The sequence below is a fragment of the Lagenorhynchus albirostris genome, chromosome 1 (assembly GCF_949774975.1).
Source record: "Lagenorhynchus albirostris chromosome 1, mLagAlb1.1, whole genome shotgun sequence".
Classification (NCBI taxonomy): domain Eukaryota; kingdom Metazoa; phylum Chordata; class Mammalia; order Artiodactyla; family Delphinidae; genus Lagenorhynchus; species Lagenorhynchus albirostris.
Window position 1 is genome coordinate 161587879 of NC_083095.1, and position 20014 is coordinate 161607892.

General features: G+C 39.3%; 1 protein-coding gene across 1 annotated transcript in view; it reads right to left on the minus strand.

Moving 5' to 3' along the window:
* Window positions 1-20014, minus strand: part of ADAMTSL3 (ADAMTS like 3) — a 373236-nt gene that overhangs the window by 107392 nt on the left and 245830 nt on the right. Inside the window, 1 exon segment of the mRNA XM_060157437.1 lies at window positions 6188-6317. Coding sequence (XP_060013420.1) covers window positions 6188-6317 — 130 coding nt within the window.

Here is a 20014-nt window from a genome sequence, read left to right on the forward strand (position 1 = left end):
TACAGACTGAAAGTGAGGGGATGAAAAAGGATATTCTGTGCAAATCAAAAGAAAGAAATCAAAAGAAAGCTGGAGTAGCAATTCTCATATCAGACAAAATAGACTTTAAAACAAAGACTATTACAAGAGACAAAGAAGGACACTACATAATGATCAAGTGATCAATCCAAGAAGAAGATATAACAATTGTAAATATTTATGCACCCAACATAGGAGCACCTCAATACATAAGGCAAATACTAACGGCCATAAATGGGGAAATCCACAGTAACACAATCATAGTAGGGGACTTTAACACCCCACTTTCACCAACAGACAGATCATCCAAAATGAAAATAAATAAGGAAAGACAAGCTTTAAATGATACATTAAACAAGATGGACTTAATTGATATTTACAGGACATTCTATCCAAAAACAACAGAATACACTTTCTTCTCAAATGCTCATGGAACATTCTCCAGGATAGATCATATCTTGGGTCACAAATCAAGCCTTGGTAAATTTAAGAAAATTGAAATTGTATCAAGTATCTTTTCTGACCACAATGCTATGAGACTATATATCAATTACAGTAAAAAAAAAATCTGTAAAAAATACAAACACATGGAGGCTAAAACATACACTACTTCATAATCAAGAGATCACTGAAGAAATCAAAGAGGAAATCAAAAAATACCTAGAAACAAATGACAATGAAAACACGATGACCCAAAACCTGTGGGATGCAGCAAAAGCAGTTCTAAGAGGGAAGTCTATAGCAACACAATCCTACCTTAAAAAGCAAGAAACATCTCAAATAAACAAACTAACCTTACACCTAACACAATTAGAGAAAGAAGAACAAAAAAAAATCCCAAGTTAGCAGAAGGAAAGAAATCATAAAGATCAGATCAGAAATAAATGAAAAAGAAATGAAGGAAACGATAGCAAAGATCAATAAAACTAAAAGCTGGTTCTTTGAGAAGATAAACAAAATTAATAAACCATTAGCCAGACTCATCAAGAAAAAAAGGGAGAAGACTCAAATCAATAGAATTAGAAATGAAAAAGAAGTAACAACTGACACTGCAGAAATACAAAGGATCATGATATATTGCTACAAGCACCTATATGCCAATAAAATGGACAGCCTGGAAAAATGGACAAATTCTTAGAAATGCACAACCTTCTAAGACTGAACCAGGAAGAAATAGAAAATATGAACAGACCAATCACAAGCACTGAAATTGAAACTGTGATTAAAAATCTTCCAACAGACAAAAGCCCAGAACCAGATGGCTTCACAGGCGAATTCTATCAAACATTTAGAGAAGAGCTAACACCTATCCTTCTCAACCTCTTCAAAAATATAGCAGAGGGAGGAACACTCCCAATCTCATTCTACTAGGCCACCATCACCCTGATACCAAAACCAGACAAAGATGTCACAAAGAAAGAAAACTACAGGCCAATATCACTGATGAACATAGATGCAAAAATCCTCAACAAATTACTAGCAAACAGAAACCAACAGCCTATTAAAAGGATCAAACACCATGATCAAGTGGGGTTTATCCCACGAATGCAAGGATTCTTCAATATACGCAAATCAATCAATGTGTTAGACCATATTAACAAATTGAAGGAGAAAAACCATATGATCATCTCAGTAGATGCAGAGAAAGCTTTCGACAAAATTCAACACCCATTTATGACAAAAACCCTCCAGAAAGTAGGCATAGAGGGAACTTACCTCAACAGAATAAAGGGCATATATGACAAACCCACAGCCAACAACGTCCTCAATGGTGAAAAACTGACATCATTTCCACTAAGATCAGGAACAAGACAAGGTTGCCCACTCTCACCACTATTATTCAACATAGTTTTGGAAGTTCTACCCACAGCAATCATAGAAGAAAAAGAAATAAAAGGAATCCAAATTGGAAAAGAAGAAGTAAAGCTGTCACTCTTTGCAGATGACATGATGCTATACATAGAGAATCCTAAATAAGCTACCAGAAAACTACTAGAGCCAATCAATGAATTTGGTAAAGTAGCAGGATACAAAATTAATGCAAAGAAATCTTCTGCATTCCTACACACTAATGATGAAAAATCTGAAAGTGAAATCAAGAAAACGCTCCCATTTACCATTGCAACAAAAAGAATAAAATACCTAGGAATAAACCTACCTAAGGAGACAAAAGACCTGTATGCAGAAAATTATAAGACACTGATGAAAGAAATTAAAGATGATATAAATAGATAGAGAGATATACCATGTTCTTGGATTGGAAGAATCAACATTGTGAAAATGACTCTACTACCCAAAGCAATCTACAGATTCAATGCATCCCTATCAAACTACCACTGGCATTTTTCACAGAACTAGAACAAAAAATATCACAATTTGTATGGAAACACAAAAGACCCCGAATAGCCAAAGCAATCTTGAGAAAGAAAAACGGAGCTGGAGGAATCAGGCTCCCTGACTACAGACTATACTACAAAGCTACAGTGATCCAGACAGTATGGTACTGGCACAAAAACAGAAATATAGATCAATGGAACAGGATAGAAAGCCCAGAAATAAACCCACACACATATGGTCACCTTATTTTTGATAAAGGAGGGAAGAATATACAATGGAGAAAAGACAGCCTCTTCAGTAAGTGGTGCTGGGAAAACTGGACACCTACATGCAAAAGAATGAAATTAGAACACTCCCTAACACCATACACAAAAATAAACTCAAAATGGATTAAAGGGCTTCCCTGGTGGCGCAGTGGTTGAGAGTCCGCCTGCCGATGCAGGGGTCACAGGTTCGTGCCCCGGTCTGGGAAGATCCCACATGCTGTGGAGTGGCTGCGCCCGTGAGCCACAGCCGCTGAGTCTGCGCGTCTGGAGCCTGGGCTCCGCAACAGGAGAGTCCACAGCAGTGAGAGGCCCGCGTACCGTGAAAAAAAAAAATTGATTAAAGTCCTAAATGTAAGGCCAGACACTATCAAGCTCTTAAAGGAAAACATAGGCAGAACACTCTATGACACAAATCACAGCAAGATCCTTTTTGACCCACCTCTTAGAGAAATGGAAATAAAAACAAAAATAAACAAATGGGACCTAATGAGACTTCAAAGCTTTTGCACAGCAAAGGAAACCATAAACAAGACCAAAAGACAACCCTCAGAATGGGAGAAAATATTTGCAAATGAAGCAACTGACAAAGGATTAATCTCCAAAATTTACAAGCAGCTCATGCAGCTCAATATCAAAAAAACAAACAACCCAATCCAAAAATGGGCAGAAGACCTAAATAGACATTTCTCCAAAGCAGATATACAGATTGCCAACAAACACATGAAAGAATGCTCAACATCATTAATCATTAGAGAAATGCAAGTCAAAACTACAGTGAGGTATCATCGCACACCAGTCAGAATGGCCATCATCACAACATCTACAAACAATAAATGCTGGAGAGGGTGTGGAGAAAAGGGAACACTCTTGCACTGTTGGTGGGAATGTAAATTGGTACAGCCACTATGGAGAACAATATGGAGGTTTCTTAAATAACTAAAAATAGAACTACCATACCACCCAGCAATCCCACTACTGGGCATATACCCTGAGAAAACCATAATTCAAAAAGAGTCATGTACCACAATGTTCACTGCAGCTCTATTTACAAGAGCCAGGACACGGAAGCAACCTAAGTGTCCATCGACAGATGAATGGATAAAGAAGATGTGGCACATATATACAATGGAATATTACTCATTCATAAAGAGAAGCGAAATTGAGTTATTTGTAGTGAGGTGGATGGACCTAGAGTCTGTCATACAGAGTGAAGTAAGTCGGAAAGAGAAAAATACCGTATGCTAACAAATATATATGGAATCTAAAATAAATAAATAAATAAAAGGTCATGAAGAACCTATGGGCAAGACGGGAATAAAGACGCAGACCTACTAGAGAATAGGCTTGAGGACATGGGGAGGGGGAAGGGTAAGTTGGGACTAAGTGAAAGAGTGGCATGGACATATATACACTACCAAATGTAACTAGATAGCTAGTGGGACGCAGCCACATAGCACAGGGAGATCAGCTCGGTGTTTTGTGACTACCTAGATGGGTGGGATAGGGAGGGTGGGAGGGAGGGAGACCCAAGAGGGAAGTGATATGGGGATATATGTGTAACTGATTCACTTTGTTCTAAAGCGAAACTAAGACACCATTGTAAAGCAATTATACTCCAATAAAGGTGTTACGAAAAAAAAAAAAGATGAAAGGGACGTTCCAATTGGATATAGCCTCAGCACCACCTCCCATATACTTGATGTTCTTGGACAGCTCCGGACAGACTTGACAAAGTGGGCATCCTGACGCCCAGTTAGATCCTAATAGTCTTACTGTATTGTCTCTTCTGCAATTTTCTGTTAGTGTTCTGGTACGGATGACTCTGGAATTCAGAAACCTAGGGGTGGAAATGAGATGTCCAGGAAAGAAGATTTCCCTATGCTGTTTCTGGGTCTTGCTCTCCAAAGTACGTTTGTAGGTCTTTACTGCCTCCTCTCAGCTGAGCACAGCAAGACGGTTCTAACGCAAGTCAAGAAGTTCCCCGTATTTCCTTAGCCGACAACTTAAGTCAGAAATATTGCAATGGACCACATCTTTATCCATTCCTCTGTTGATGGACATTTAGATTGCTTCCATGTCCTAATGAGAACCTACTGTATAGCACAGGGAACTCTACTCAATGCTCTGTGGTGACCTAAATGGGAAGGAAATCCAAAAAGGAGGGGATATATATGTATACGTATAGCTGATTCATTTTGCTGTACAGCAGAAACTAACACAACACTGTAAAGCAACTATACTCCAATAAAAATTTTTTTAAAAAGAAATACGGCTAGATAAAACCCTGTGCCTGGCTCACTGCAGGTGTGGTCTCCCCAGGGATGAAACATGCATTGAGCTGGCCTATTCCCAAGACTCTGCAGGTTAGAGAGCAAGACCCACAAGGAAAGGGCCCATCTGTGGGATACATAAGACTGGATCTCCAGGATGCCCTGACTTATTTGATCCTCACCCTCACCACTTCAGACCACGAAGGCAGGAGTTTCTGCCTCATAGCCAACACATCTCATGGAATCAAAATCAGAAAGATCAAGAGAATTCCAGAAGCACAACTTATTTCCTGAATAAACATAAAAACTTACCCTTACTCCCGTATGGCACAGGACACAAACTTCCTCAATTACTTAGGGTCCTAGACATAACTAAACTCACCTTTAGTGAATACAGGTACCTCATCAGATGGGTGATATAATTACTAAGAGGCAGGAAAGAGAATCTGGCAACAAGAGAGAGGAGGTGATTGGGAATGGGCTTTAAATTCTTGGTTTTAAATTTATCACAGAAGAGTGGTCAAGATCATAAAGGTAAAGGATAGAGAAGAGAAAAAAATGGGGCCTGGATTTTGGAAGGTCTTGTGTGAGAGACCAGTGATGCTGAGTTATAATCCTCTGTAGCCAGCAACACGCAGGGATAGAGGAACAGGGGGAAAACCTACCCTTCCTTCTGATAAAATTCCCCAGGATCTTAAAAGGACTTGTGAAAGGAAGCAGATTAACTTTTAAGTTCAAACTTGGAGACCAAAAATAAGTCAACCTCGCCTACTCTTTGGGGCCTGTAACATTACACCCCATAATCTGAGATCTATGGTAAATCATGGGAAGGTAAGAACACACTGGTGTGAGTTCTAGGTAACAAACAGGAGATCACTCAGTCATTCAACAAATATGGATTGAGCACCTACTGTGTACCAGTGCCAACCCGACCTCAGATCCTGTGCTCTTGGATGTGGCTTTGGGCACAGAAATGTTCTTGAGGAGACAGACAGGAGACAGGACAAAACTGCTGACCTCATGGTTTTGTCAGCAGCAGGCCAGTTCATGTTCATTCATGTCTGATGCAAACAAAAGTCAGACTAAAGGGGTTTCCTGCTGAACCTGGCAGTATCTGTGCATCTTAGCAAGAATTTGGCTGGGGCATAACTCGAACAGAGAAGGGAGAACTCCGACGTAGGCCAGGCTGATCTACTTTGGGTGGATCCGCCAGTCTCAATGCACACACGTGTTTCTCTGCAAGGGAGGGTGTTACCATTCAGACTGTGTGTCCTGGGAGCATGAGACAGCACATACCTGGGTGGGCAGGGTTCCGTGTTACAAGCCTGACTCATTGCTGGAGGACGGTGGACCATATCACACAAGGAGTCGTTGACCGTCTGCTGGGTCTGGATGTGTAAGCACACTGCAATGGCTTCTTGATAGCCTGGAGGTTGGAAAGAGAAAAAGTGCAAATGACTTAGAATAACTCATTGTGGGGAAAAAAGAAAACAGGGTCTTGAGACTTCTCGTTCTTAAGCTGCTGCCCTTTTGACCATATTACGTGGCTGCAGGCTGCATTTCAGGGTACACGTGGAGCAAACGACTTTGCATTTTGCAAAGTCTCCCAGTCTTTGATATTCTCTCCATCACCTTTTAAACTCAGTCCCTCTACTGTCCCTCCCCCAAATATACTCACTTTAAGACATTAAGGAGCGTCCCGATTCCCCATCCACCTTCAGACTGACCTGCATTCCCAATATACTCAAAGCTAGGAGTTCCCTCAAATGAATCATCAAAGTGTTCCTTCCAAACATATACAATAATTTCCCTAAGAGGAATTTTCATATCATCTCCTAAAGAATAACACTTGCTTTATATCATTGAATATGTGCTAAATTTGGTGTATAACCCTTATTAAAATTTTCATTAGAGTTGGAGTTCCTGTTCACTAAATACTATCATTAGTAATATTTCTATTACTAGCAAAAACAACAGCAATGCCTCCCATTGGGAAAGTGATTTGCAGTGTATGAAGTGCTTTCAAATACACTATTTGAGCCCACCATAATCTTGTGAGGTCAAAAGAATGGTATCATTATCTCCATTTTATTAATTTAATCATAAGGAAACAGCTGAGAGAGAAATGAAGACCGCAAAAGAGTGGCAGATTCAAAACTGAAAATCAGATTTCCTGCTTCCGAATTCAGTGGTCTTTCTTTTGTACCCGAGGGATTCCAAAACGCAGTACAGCCAACCAGCTTCCCTGTTCAAATATGAACTTTCACAGGCACATTTTTCCTTTGAGGTTAGACAGGTCTGTCTGACCCCAAAGCCCATGTCTCAACCACTCTTCTTTTTTTGTTGAGACAAAAAAAAAATTATTGGAAAATCAGAACTGAACAAAATATACATGAAACTTTTGATGAAAAAAATCAAATGAAAATTGTAATAGCGACTGACTACGCTATTTGAAATACGCAAATGTATTCCGTTTCATGCAAAAATGTGTGTTCCATTATGTTATAAGATTGTGGTTCTTTTTCCAAATGCCATGTTTCAATTCAACCATTTTACAATATTTCGCAGAATGCAGTACAGGCCAAAAGTAGATATAAAATATGTATTTGAGATGTTCAGTTCTTTTCACTAAATTTTCTTTTGCTTTCTTCGGTTGTAATCTTATGCTCCCATCCATGGCAGGATGCAGTCTTAAATCTCCATGCATCTTCCATGAACCTTTTTCTTTTTTTAAATAAACAGTGGCTAACCTGAAATACAAGGAGACACTGCTACAACATCACACCTTGGGTTCTCAACAGCAGATGTCAAACTTTCTTAGTGACTTTACAGATGTTCATTTTCTAGCAGGTTTCATTTCTTTTTAATCTGAGAAAAATTCAGTTATCTTTCACATATATTTTAATTTGTAATCAAAATTATTTAGAAACTACACTTAGAGACTATTTTGAAATGTTTTCTGGAGATTGAGGGGGTGAGTCTGAAAGCACCAAAGTTATCTCATTTTAACCATTTTGATGGAATTTCATAACATTTGTGACAAATCTTTGGGTCTTAAAGCAACTTTACTCAAAAAATATAAAAGTGTTAATAGGCGATTTAGGATACTTATTGAGGTAGAATGCATTTTCCAAAGACGGCCACGAGAATATGTCCCTTCCCACGTACTGGGCCTACAATATGACTTCACCACTTTTCACTTCAAGAGGATTGAGTAAACCTTTATCCTCAAAAGTAAAAATTATAAAAATAAGTTTACTTCATCTTATACTTAAAATGTGGATAGTAATCGCAAATATGCATTTAGAAGTCATAAAATAAATCAAGTGTTGAAATTTCGATGTAATTTTTCTAATAAATTCCTTTGGTAGCATGAGGCAACATCCTTCACTTCACATTTGACTTCTACAATGTCATATTAAGAGGGTTGTTTTTTCTTTGGCAAAAAAATATTCAAAGCCTACATCAAGAAATGAATTCATAATTAAAGGGTAAAAACACAGACTCTATGATGGGAAGCAGAGCCAATAAATGAGCTAATACATTCCCTTTTGTTGGTTTAAGGTTAGTTTGAGTTGGATTTCTTGCAAACAAATCTTGACTAATTCAACATGCCAAGTAACGTCACACAGACACACACACACCCAGTAAAAAATACTTGGAGCAATAAAAAAATCTATAGTCAGAACCTTGAAGATGACACCCACTATTTAACATATCAAATTGTTTTTCAAAGTGGGAAAATGATTTGAATAAGAAAATTATGTTGATAAAATACCAAATAGCCTTGGCCCTTAGAAACAAATGTAATATGCTCTTTTTAAGCACCAGTGGAACATTAACAAAAATTGATCCTATATGAGTCTATAAAGAAAACTGCACTAAATTCCACAAGCCAGAAATTATGCAAGTAACATTCTTGACCATAATAGAGTCCAACTATAAATGAATAATAAACAATTAACCCACCCCCCAATCCAAACATTAGAATTTTTTAGAAGTCATTTCCTATAAAACTCCTAGGTCAAAAAGAGTGACTAGGTTACACATTATTTGTGACAAGAAAAAAAGAGAAGAGGAAGCCTTAAAGCAACTTGAGACTAGATGAACATCTCTTGATGATGGTTTTAATATCATGAAATAGATGACTTTTTTCCAAGAAAATCTAAATTATGAAATTCACTTGAAAATTAAGACCTTGTATATAACAATAAGCAGGGGGGAAACTTGAAAATGATGTTAATGATCCAGCCTCATGCTCCCCCCTCAATCCTGCCCCCAAGAGGGAAAAGCAAGAACTGAATTTAGACAGTTATAGACACAAATTCTTCCAAACTTTTAAAACACATAGCTTCTATGATATGAACTATTTAAGATTATTAAAAGGTATGGAAAACTCCAAGTCATCTCACAAAACTAGTATAAAACTGATGATAAAAATCTATAAAAGAAAATAAATCCAGATCTGCTTCATAGAGTGTTGCCTTATACAATGCTATATGACAGATGCAAGCCTAGGGCCATATTGAAAAGAACAGTTAGCATAGGTTCTTCCTTCTGCTGATTAGCCAGTATGATAGAATAACTACTAATATAAGCTCCCAGGTAATGAAAAAAAGTAGAACCATAATATGGTATGGACCCAGAGGAGTGCCATTTTGGTATGAAAATGCAAGTTTTATAGCACTCCAAATAGGTGAGTTCTTTTTAGGAGCCAGATGAGAAGACAACTGGTAAAAATTAAGGACTGTTGAAAGCCATTTGGCCTTATGAAGGGCATCATAAACATCACTGGAGCCTGAAAGGAAGTGACCAGTTATATCAAGAGTAGCTGGAAGAAACTACAGCTAGAGGCCTGTTATGATTTGAAGGGATTTGAAGAGAACAAAACAGCTATTGCTGATGTACCATGTCGGGAACACATCTCCATAGGAAGTATGCTAAAATGAGCCCATAGTGGGCCAAATCAGCTTGCAGTCCTACTTTCCCATTTGCAGGAAGGCATCTTGTACTCCACCACGCTCAACAGATGATACCTACGTGCATCAATATCATTCATACATGCATGGAAAACCCTAAATTAAATGCTAGCACACTGTAATCAAGTCAAAAGTATAATAAAAGAATACTACATGTGACCTCAAACAACTGGGCATTCACATACCAAATCACTCACACACAAATATTCACACACACTCGAACAGAAACAACCAGATAGGAACTTCCTGCGATCAAGCAGATAAACCCACCCACCCTCACATCCATCCTCGCCTCTCCCTTGCCAGTTTCCATTAGGAGGTGCTCCTGCAACTATTTAAGACTGAGCTCCACAACCAGGCTATGAATTTCACTCCCTGGCATCTTAGGACATTTCTTGATACTTTGCCTTTTGCTTTCATTCTGGAACTTTCTCCTTGCCTTTTTTTGGTATGTGTATATTTATTTTATTTTATTTTACTTTTAACATCTTTATTGGAGTATAATTGCTTTACAATGTTGTTAGTTTCTGCCGTATAACAAAGTGAATCAGCTATATGTATACATATATCCCCATATCCTCTCCCTCTTGCGTCTCCCTCCCACCCTCCCTATCCCACCCCTCTAGGTGGTCACAAAGCACCGAGCTGATCTCCCTGTGCGATGCGGCTGCTTTCCACTATCTATTTTCAATTGGTAGTGTGTATATGTCCATGCCACTCTCTCACTTTGTCCCAGCTTACCCTTCCCCCTCCCCATGTCCTCAAGTCCATTTTCTACGTCTGTGTCTTTATTCCTGTCCTGCCCCTAGGTTCTTCAGATCCATTTTTTTTTTTAGATTCCATATATATGTGGTAGCATACAGTGTTTGCTTTTCTCTTTCTGACTTACTTCACTCTGTATGACAGACTCTACGTCCATCCACCTCACTACAAATAACTCAGTTGCGTTTCTTTTTATGGCTGAGTAATATTCCATTGTACACATGCCACATTTTCTTTATCCATTCATCTGTCAATGGACACTTAGGTTGCTTCCATGTCCTGGCTATAGTAAATAGAGCTGCAGTGAACATCGTGGTACATGACTCTTTTTGAATTATGGTTTTCTCAGGGTATATGCCCAGTAGTGGGATTACTGGGTTATATGGTAGTTCTATTTTTAGTTTTTTAAGGAACCTTCATACTGTTCTCCATAGTGGCTGTATCAGTTTACATTCCCACCAACAGTGCAAGAGGGTTCCCTTTTCTCCACACCCTCTCCAGCATTTACTGTTTGTAGATATTTTGGTGATGGCCATTCTGGCCAATGTGAGGTGACACATTGTAGTTTGATTTGCATTTCTCTAATGATTAGTGATGTTGAGCATCCTTCCATGTGTTTTCTGGAAATCTGTATGTCTGCTTTGGAGAAATGTCTATTTGGTCTTCTGCCCATTTTTGGATTGGGTTGTTTGCTTTTTGATATTGAGCTGCATGAGCTGCTTATATATTTTGGAGATTAAACCTTTCTCAGTTCCTTCATTTGAAAATATTTTCTACCATTCTAAGTGTTGTCTTTTCGTCTTGTTTATGGTTTCCTCTGCTATGCAAAAGCTTTGAAGTTTCATTAGGTCGCATTTGTTTATTTTTGTTTTTATTTTCATTTCTCTAGGAGGTGGGTCAAAAAGGATCATGCTGTGATTTATGTCATAGAGTGTTCTGCCTATGTTTTCCTCTAAGAGTTTTATAGTGTCTGGTCTTACATTTGGGTCTTTAATCCGTTTTGAGCTTATTTTTGTGTATGGTGTTAGGGAGTGTTCTAATTTCATTCTTTTACATGTGGCTGTCCAGTTTTCCCAGCACCACATATCGAAGAGGCTGTCTTTTCTCCATTGTACATTCTTCCCTCCTTTATCAAAAATAAGGTGACCATACGTGCATGCGTGTATCTCTGTGCTTTCTATCCTGTTCCATTGATCCATATTCTGGTTTTTGTGCCAGTACCATACTTTCTTGATTACTGTAGCTTTGTGGTATAGTTTGAAGTTAGGGAGCCTGATTCCTCCAGCTCTGTTTTTCGTTCTCAAGATTGCCTTGGCTATTCGGGGTCTTTTGTGTTTCCACACAAATTGTGATATTTATTGTTCTAGTTCTGTAAAAAATGCTATTGGTAGTTTGATAGGGATTGCACTGAATCTGTAGATTGTTTTGGGTAGTATAGTCATTTTCACAATGGTGATTCTTCCAATCCAAGAACATGGTATATCTCTCCATCTGTTTGTATCATCTTTAATTTCTTTCATCAGTGTCTTATAGTTTTCTGAGTACAGGTCTTTTGTCTCCTTAGGTAGGTTTATTCCTAGGTATTTTATTCTTTTTGTTGCAATGGTAAATGGGAGTGTTTCCTTAATTTCTCTTTCATATTTTTCATCATTAGTGTATAGGAATGCCAGAGATTTCTTTGCATTAATTTTGTATCCTGCTACTTTACCAAATTCATTGATTAGCTCTAGTAGTTTTCTGGTAGCATCTTTAGGATTCTCTATGTATAGTGTCATGTCATCTGCAAACAGTGACCGTTTTACCTCTTCTTTTCCGATTTGGATTCCTTTTATTGTGGCTAAAACTTCCAAAACTATGTTGAATAATAGTGGTGAGAGTGGGCAACCTTGTTTTGTTCCTGATCTTAGTGGAAATGGTTTAGTTTTTCACCATTGAGGACGATGTTGGCTGTGGGTTTGTCATATATAGCCTTTATTATGTTGAGGTTGGTTCCCTCTATGCCTACTTTCTGGAGGGTTTTTTTTTTTTTTTTTTGCAGTACGCGGGCGTCTCACTGTCGTGGACTCTCCCGTTGCAGAGCACAGGCTCCGGACGTGCAGGCTCAGCGGCCACGGCTCACGGGCCCAGCCACTCCGCGGCATGTGGGATCTTCCCGGACGGGGGCACGAACCCGTGGTCCGCTGCATCGGCAGGCAGACTCTCAACCACTGTGCCACCAGGGAAGCCCTCTGGAGGGTTTTTATCAGAAATTGGTGTTGAATTTTGTCGAAGGCTTTTTCTGCATCTATTGAGATGATCATATGGGTTTTCTTCTTCAATTTGTTAACATGGTGTATCACATTGATTTGCGTATACTGAAGAATCCTTGTAATCCTGGGATAAACCCCACTTGATCATGTTGTATGATCCTTTTAATGTACTGTTGGATTCTGTTTGCTAGTATTTTGTTGAGGACTTTTGCATCTATGTTCATCAGTATATTGGCCTATAGTTTTCTTTCTTTGTTACCTCTTTGTCTAGTTTTGGTATCAGGGTGACGGTGGCCTCGTAGAATGAGTTTGGAAGTGTTCCTCCCTCTGCTATACTTTGGAAGAGTTGGAGAAGGATAGGCGTTAGCTCTTCTCTAAATGTTTGATAGAATTTGCCTGTGAAACCATCTGGTCCTGGGCTTTTGTTTGTTGGAAGATTTTTAATTCCAGTCTCAATTTCAGTACTTGCGATTGGTCTGTTTATATTTTCTATTTCTTCCTGGTTCGGTCTCAGAAGATTGTGCTTTTCTAAGAATTTGTCCATTTCTTCCAGGTTGTCAATTTTATTGGCATAGAGTTGCTTGTAATAGTCTCTTACGATGCTTTGTATTTCTGCAGTGTCATTTGCAACTTTTCCCTTTTCATTCCTAATTCTGTTGATTTGAGTCTGCTCTCTTTTTTTCTTGATGAGTCTGGCTAATGGTTTATTAATTTTGTTTATATTCTCAAAGAACCAGCTTTTAGTTTTATTGATATTTGCTATCATTTCCTTCATTTCTTTTTCATTTATTTCTGATCTGATTTTTATGATATCTTTCTTTCTGCTAACTTTGAGGGGGTTTTGTTCTTTCTCTAATTGCTTTAGGTATAAGGTTAGGTTGTTTATTTGAGATTTTTCTTGTTTCTTGAGGTAGTATTGTATTCCTATAAACTTCCCTCTTAGAACTGCTTTTGCTGCATCCTATAGGTTTTGGGTCATCGTGTTTTCATTGTCATTTGTTTCTAGGTATTTTTTGATTTCCTCTTTGATTTCTTCAGTGATCTCTTGGTTATTTAGTAGTGTATTGTTTAGCCTCCATGTGTTTGTATATTTTACAGATTGTTTCCTGTAATTGACATCTAGTCTCATAGCACTGTGGTCAGAAAGGATACTTGATACAATTTCAATTTTCTTAAATTTACCAAGGCTTGATTTGTGACCCAAGATATGATCTCTCCTGAAGAATATTCTGTGAGCACTTGAGAAGAAAGTGTATTCTGTTGTTTTTGGATGGAATGCCCTACAAATATCAATTAAGTCCATCTTGCTTAATGTATCATTTAAAGCTTGTGTTTCCTTATTTATTTTCATTTTGGATGATCTGTCTATTGGTGAAAGTGGGGTGTTAAAGTCCCCTACTATGATTGTGTTATTGTCAATTTCCCCTCTCCTTGCCTTTTAAATGTACCCAAGGCTCTCTGTCATTAAATAACAGCACACTCACACACCTCCCCCTTAACCCACTGTGCCTTCTAGCCTTCTACTTCTCTGTTTTATTTATCGTAAGTTTTGCCACAAGAAAATCTAATCTATTCATCTCCATTCATCACCTATCACTCTCCTCCGTCCTTTCAAGTCTGACTTCGTCTCCACCACTCCACGGAACTGACCCTGTAAGTCCTCAGTGACTTCCCCTTGCTGGACCCGGTGCTGATTCTCAGTTTACGTCACTTCACCTCTCAGTGGCCTCAACACAGCGACTCTGGTTCCCACCACACCACTCCCTCCTGGTTTTGCTCCTATCTGGCTGACCTCTTCATTGCATTGACATTTGTGGCTCAGTATCCTCCACCCAGCCATCAGATGTTGAATTTCCTCAAAGCTCATTCTTAGACCCTCCCCACGGCTCACAGGTGTTCCCTTCCTGAAGATTTGCATACATGCCCCTGGCTTCAATTCTCTCCATACACAGAGGACTCGTAAATGTATATTTCCAGACTAGATCTTGCCACTTTGCTTCAGATTCACACATTCAACTGTCTCTTTAGCATCTCCATTTGGAAGTCTAAAGGCACTTTAAAATCATTATGTCCAAACTGAAGTCATGATTTCTTTCTGCCAAACTGGACCGCCTGTCGGCACTCATCATCTCAGAAAAGAATCTTAGGACTCAGACCTGCCACCTCACTCCCACTGGCCCACTCCACTGACAGACTTTTTCCCTTCTCAACATCTCTCAAAGTCACCTGCTCACTCCATCTCCATCATCATCACCACTCCAGCCCAAGCTCTCTCCTGGACCAGCAAAATCTTCTTTGATGGTCCCTCTTACATCTGCTATGAACCCTTCTAATCCCTTTTTTACAATACAACCAGACTAACCTTTTTGAAATAAATAAATATTTGATCATTAACTCCAACTTTAATGACTTGAATTGCTTCTCATCGATCTTGGGATAAAGACCCAAATCAACACGGCCGGTAAGGCCTTAACTGTCTGGCCCCTGCATTCCTCTCTAGCATCATCTCACATTAAACTCCGTCTTTCTCAGTACCCCAGCTGTGCCTGACTTCTTCAGCTCCTGGAATGTCCCATGTGCCCTCCCGCCACGTAGGGCCCTTCCACATGATCTTTCTTCTGCTGGAAATTCTCTTTGTACCACCATCTCCAACCTCTCTTTTGCTTAATTAATTCCTCACCTTTCAGATTTAAGTTTGAGTGTAATTGGTCTTAGGGAAGCTTTCCCTGACTTCCCTAATTAGGTCAAATTCCTCCTATTATATGCTTTCACAGCACCACATACTTCTGTAGCTGCTATAACCAGCTGTAACTTTACATACATGTGTGTGTGATTATGTGAGTAACACATTTCCTTCACTAGATTTGAGTTCCAAAGGTAGGAACTACTGAGTCCATATCACCTAGCCAAGTGCTTGGCACAAAGAAACGTGTACTAAACATTTACAAGCTGTTGTTTTTGAATGAAACAATAGAGAGATTCCCGCTAATGTCAAGACCAAGGCAAAGTTAGCATTATCCACATTATTTACTATCGTTTTTGAAATTCTGGACAATGCAGTAAGATATAAAACATAAACAAGATAAATAACTATTGGAAATGGAAAGAGAAAAATCATCATTAATTGCAGATGATTATTTACTTGAAGAATTCAAAAGAATGCACTCGGAAACTGTTAGATGCATTAAGGGCTTCAGCAGTTTAGTCAGATTTTTTTTAAAAAGGGGAAAAAACCAGTATTCTAATATAAGATGAATAACCTATTATTATTATATTATAAACCAATCATCCCACCAACATTTATCGTATACCATGTGTCAGGCACTGTGATTAAACACCTCTCCAACATAACCTTGTTTAAGAATCACAGTTAATTTCGTTTCTTTTTATGGCTGAGTAATATATGGGGATATATGTATATGTATAGCTGATTTACTTTGTCATAAAGCAGAAACTAACACACCATTGTAAAGCAGTTATAGTCCAATAAAGATGTTTAAAAAAAAGAAAGAATAACAGTTAATCCTTTCATTAATCCTAATAAGGTAGATATGGCTCTTCTCATTTTACAAAAATAAACCTCTACAAACTTAAATAACTAGCCCAAAGGGAGTGGAAGAACTAGGGTTCAAAAATGGGGCCAGGCCTCAAAGTCCATGTGTATGCTACTAGCCTGTGCTTTTAGAAAATACAAGGGTGAAAATGAAAGGTCATAAATGCAACAAATAATATAAGATACCAAAGAAAACTTTAGTGAGGAATGTTTATGAGGTAGTAAATTACAAAACCTTACCAGAGGGTATTAAAAAGGTAAGCATAACTTCTAGAATGTACATGTATGTACACACGCACACACACACACACACACATACACACACAACACAATGCTGTATACATACATACATACACACACTCTGGAAGATGGAAATTGAATACGTCTGCATGCTTCATACTTTTGGGAATTGAAAAAGAATTCTCTGTTGCCACTCCAGTATGAAAGCAGATTTGTAAAATGTTCTTAATCATCGGTAATGACAACAAACGGATTTACTTTTATTTCCTGTATGATGTGAAGGCAAGTTAGAATATACAAATACACAATATCAAGATGTGACTGTGGGCTTCCCTGGTGGCGCAGTGGTTGAGAGTCCGCCTGCCGATGCAGGGGACACGGGTTCGTGCCCCGGTCCGGAAAGATCCCACATGCCGCGGAGCGGCTGGGCCCGTGAGCCATGGCCACTGAGCCTGCGCGTCTGGAGGCTGTGCTCTGCAGAGGGAGAGGCCGCAACAGTGAGAGGCCCGCGTATCCCCCCCCCCAAAAAGAGATGTGACCGAAAGTTTATCTATAATTTGCATATCTTATTTTTCTACAGAAACAGGAATGTTGAAGAAATAACTATATGCCTGTGGAAATTCTACTTTCCTGTGGTTTTCAGTCACTGCAGACTTACCCTGCCTATTATCCAGGGTGAGGGTTAAAAACCCACATTCAAAACCACACGTAAGTGGACTTGTAGAGGCCAAGCCTCTAAAACCACATTAAAATGGATCACAGAGAGGCAAGTATCACCGCCTATAAGTAATGGAGTAGAGACAGTAAAGCCGAAATAACCGAAAGCTGCACTCCATCAGGACAAGGACTATGCCTTCATTTTATATCCTGATGCTGAGCCCAGAAGCAAGTGCAGAGCATGGAGTCTAGCACAGAGCAGGTGTCCGGTTTCCTGCATTTACAGAGGATTTTATAATCCTCCAAGCTTTCCAGTTTTAATAGAATTTAGTTATGTATTTAAAAGGAAATTTTAAGCTTGAACCCAAGAAATTAAAAACATTACTTTTACAAAGTTAAGAAGCTTATTATAAGCGCTGACAGTTCAATCAACCCTCTCTAAAGAACAACAATTAAGTTGTTCGTTTTCTGTTTTGGGCTGTGTGATGCCCTCTGATCCTCAGCTTCCCCAACTGTAAAATTTGGGTTAGTGGGTATCCAAGGTTCATCTTAATGATCTAATTCTTAATTACACAGCTCAAGGCACCCTCACAAGGCTAAATCCTGTTTAACTGAAAGTTGAAAGATTACCAAGTTGAGGGCTATTAAAATATGTAAAATGCATTCCAGATACACAAGAGGATGTCAGAAATAAATGGACACCTTCCCATCAACCATCTGAATGCTGAAATGCATTTCTAACATGAGCAAGGCATTTTTCTCCTCACAACAGGCCAAAAGGTCCACAGTGCCCATAAGGATAAACTGCATTAGTCAAGTTTCACAAAAACTTTTATGTTTGAAACAGATCCTGGTCATGCTATTACTCCTAAGTATATACCCAAGAGAAATGAAGACATATGTCCATACAAAAATGTGAACATGAATGTTCAGAGCAGTAGTTTTCATAATACCAAAGACATGCGAATAATCCAAATTCTAACTGGTGAATGGCGACATGTGATATAGCCATATAATGGAATAGTATTCAGTCCTAAAAACAAATGAAGTACTGACTTATGCTACAACACGGATGAACATTGAAAACACCCTAAGTTAAAGAAAGGGGTCACAGAAGATCACTTATTGTGTGATTCCATTTATATGAAATGTCCAGAATAAATAGAAAGTAGATTAGCAGTTGCCAGAGGCTGCTGCTAGCAGGGAAACGGGGGCTTGAGGGAAAATGGGGAGTGATTTCTTAAGGATACAGGGTTCTTTTGGGGGGAAAGTGTTCTTTCTAAAACTGATCGTGATGATGGCTGCACAAGTTGGTGAATATACTTAAAGACACCAAATTGTATACTTTAAATATATAAATCGTATGGTATGTGAATTAACAGCTTAATAAAGTTGTTACCCAAAAAACAGAAAATCATTCCAGGGGGATCCAGGCATCCTGGAGGTGGAAACTAGGGCTGTCTTAGTGGACACTGGGAACACCGCAGATCCTCACATTTTGGCACCAGGCTCCAAAAATGAGGTCTAATAGACTCTCCCAGCTGAATCAGAATTTACCTGGTCAATTTTCCTTGGGCAACTCCTAGTAGCCTGCTGAGTTCCAACAAGCCATATTTTCCCATCTGGAGAGGGCCTTCCCGGTCAGGAAAAGAACTGAAGTCAAGGATGACAGAGTACTAGATGCAACAGTAATTCTATCAATGGCAGTATTTAAAAAGCCTGAGATTAACACAGTAGTTTTGGGGGATGCAAGCAATAGCAGGGCTTATTTCTGCTCTCATACTGAAAGGCAAATCTCCAAGTCTCTGGTGAAAATACAGCAATGTAGTGGCTCAGAAGTGGTAGAGATAGCTGCGTTCTGTAGTCATGTAGTAGAAAGTTCCAGACATCTATAATTGCAATTGAATAGGAGAACATTTTTGCATCCCAGTGACTATCTCTAGAGGGTTTCCCCAGATTCATCAAGAAAGTACTAGCTCCCAGATTGCCAAGGGCATATCAGTCTTAAGGTTTCCAAGATATAACAAAAGACGTGGCCAGGACCCTGAACCCAGAGGGAGCAGTAGTTAGGTTTTGGGGCAACAGCAGACATGTGGCAGTGTGCAGGTAACTGAGACTTACATGCCCGGAAGGGAAGAGACACAGCAGACATTTAGGGTGAACCAGGCTAAGTTCCTGGCTAGTTGGGATGGGCTTCTAGGAACCAGGGAGAAGCAAGTAAGAGATAGAGAGAATCTGGAGGCAGATAAGGGTTCTTCTCCTAACTTGCACATGTGTACCTCCAGGCGAAAGGCAGTAGCTTAGCTGAAACCTGGGGGTAAAGCACACACCACCTCATCTGGGGCTATTGACAGGCTGGTGTCTAGGACAGGTGGGTTTACAGGTTGATTAGACAAGAAAGGAGAAAGACAGATACCATGAAGTCACAGTGATTGGATGGCAAGGATTGAGAATGTCCTCAAGAGCCTGAGGGGCAAAAGAGGAGAGGCTTGGGCACAATGACTGGTCCATGAGCTCTAAGACCCGATCGGGAGCTCCTAACGGGTGCGGGGCCGCCAGGAGGAGTGGAGCCTGCTCTTGATCCAACTGCCTCCTAAGGCAATAGCTTCCTTATCTTGTCCACCGTTGGCTGGGACTGAAGTCAGAGCATTTCTAGCCCCCAACTTTAGCCATGACAGCTGGC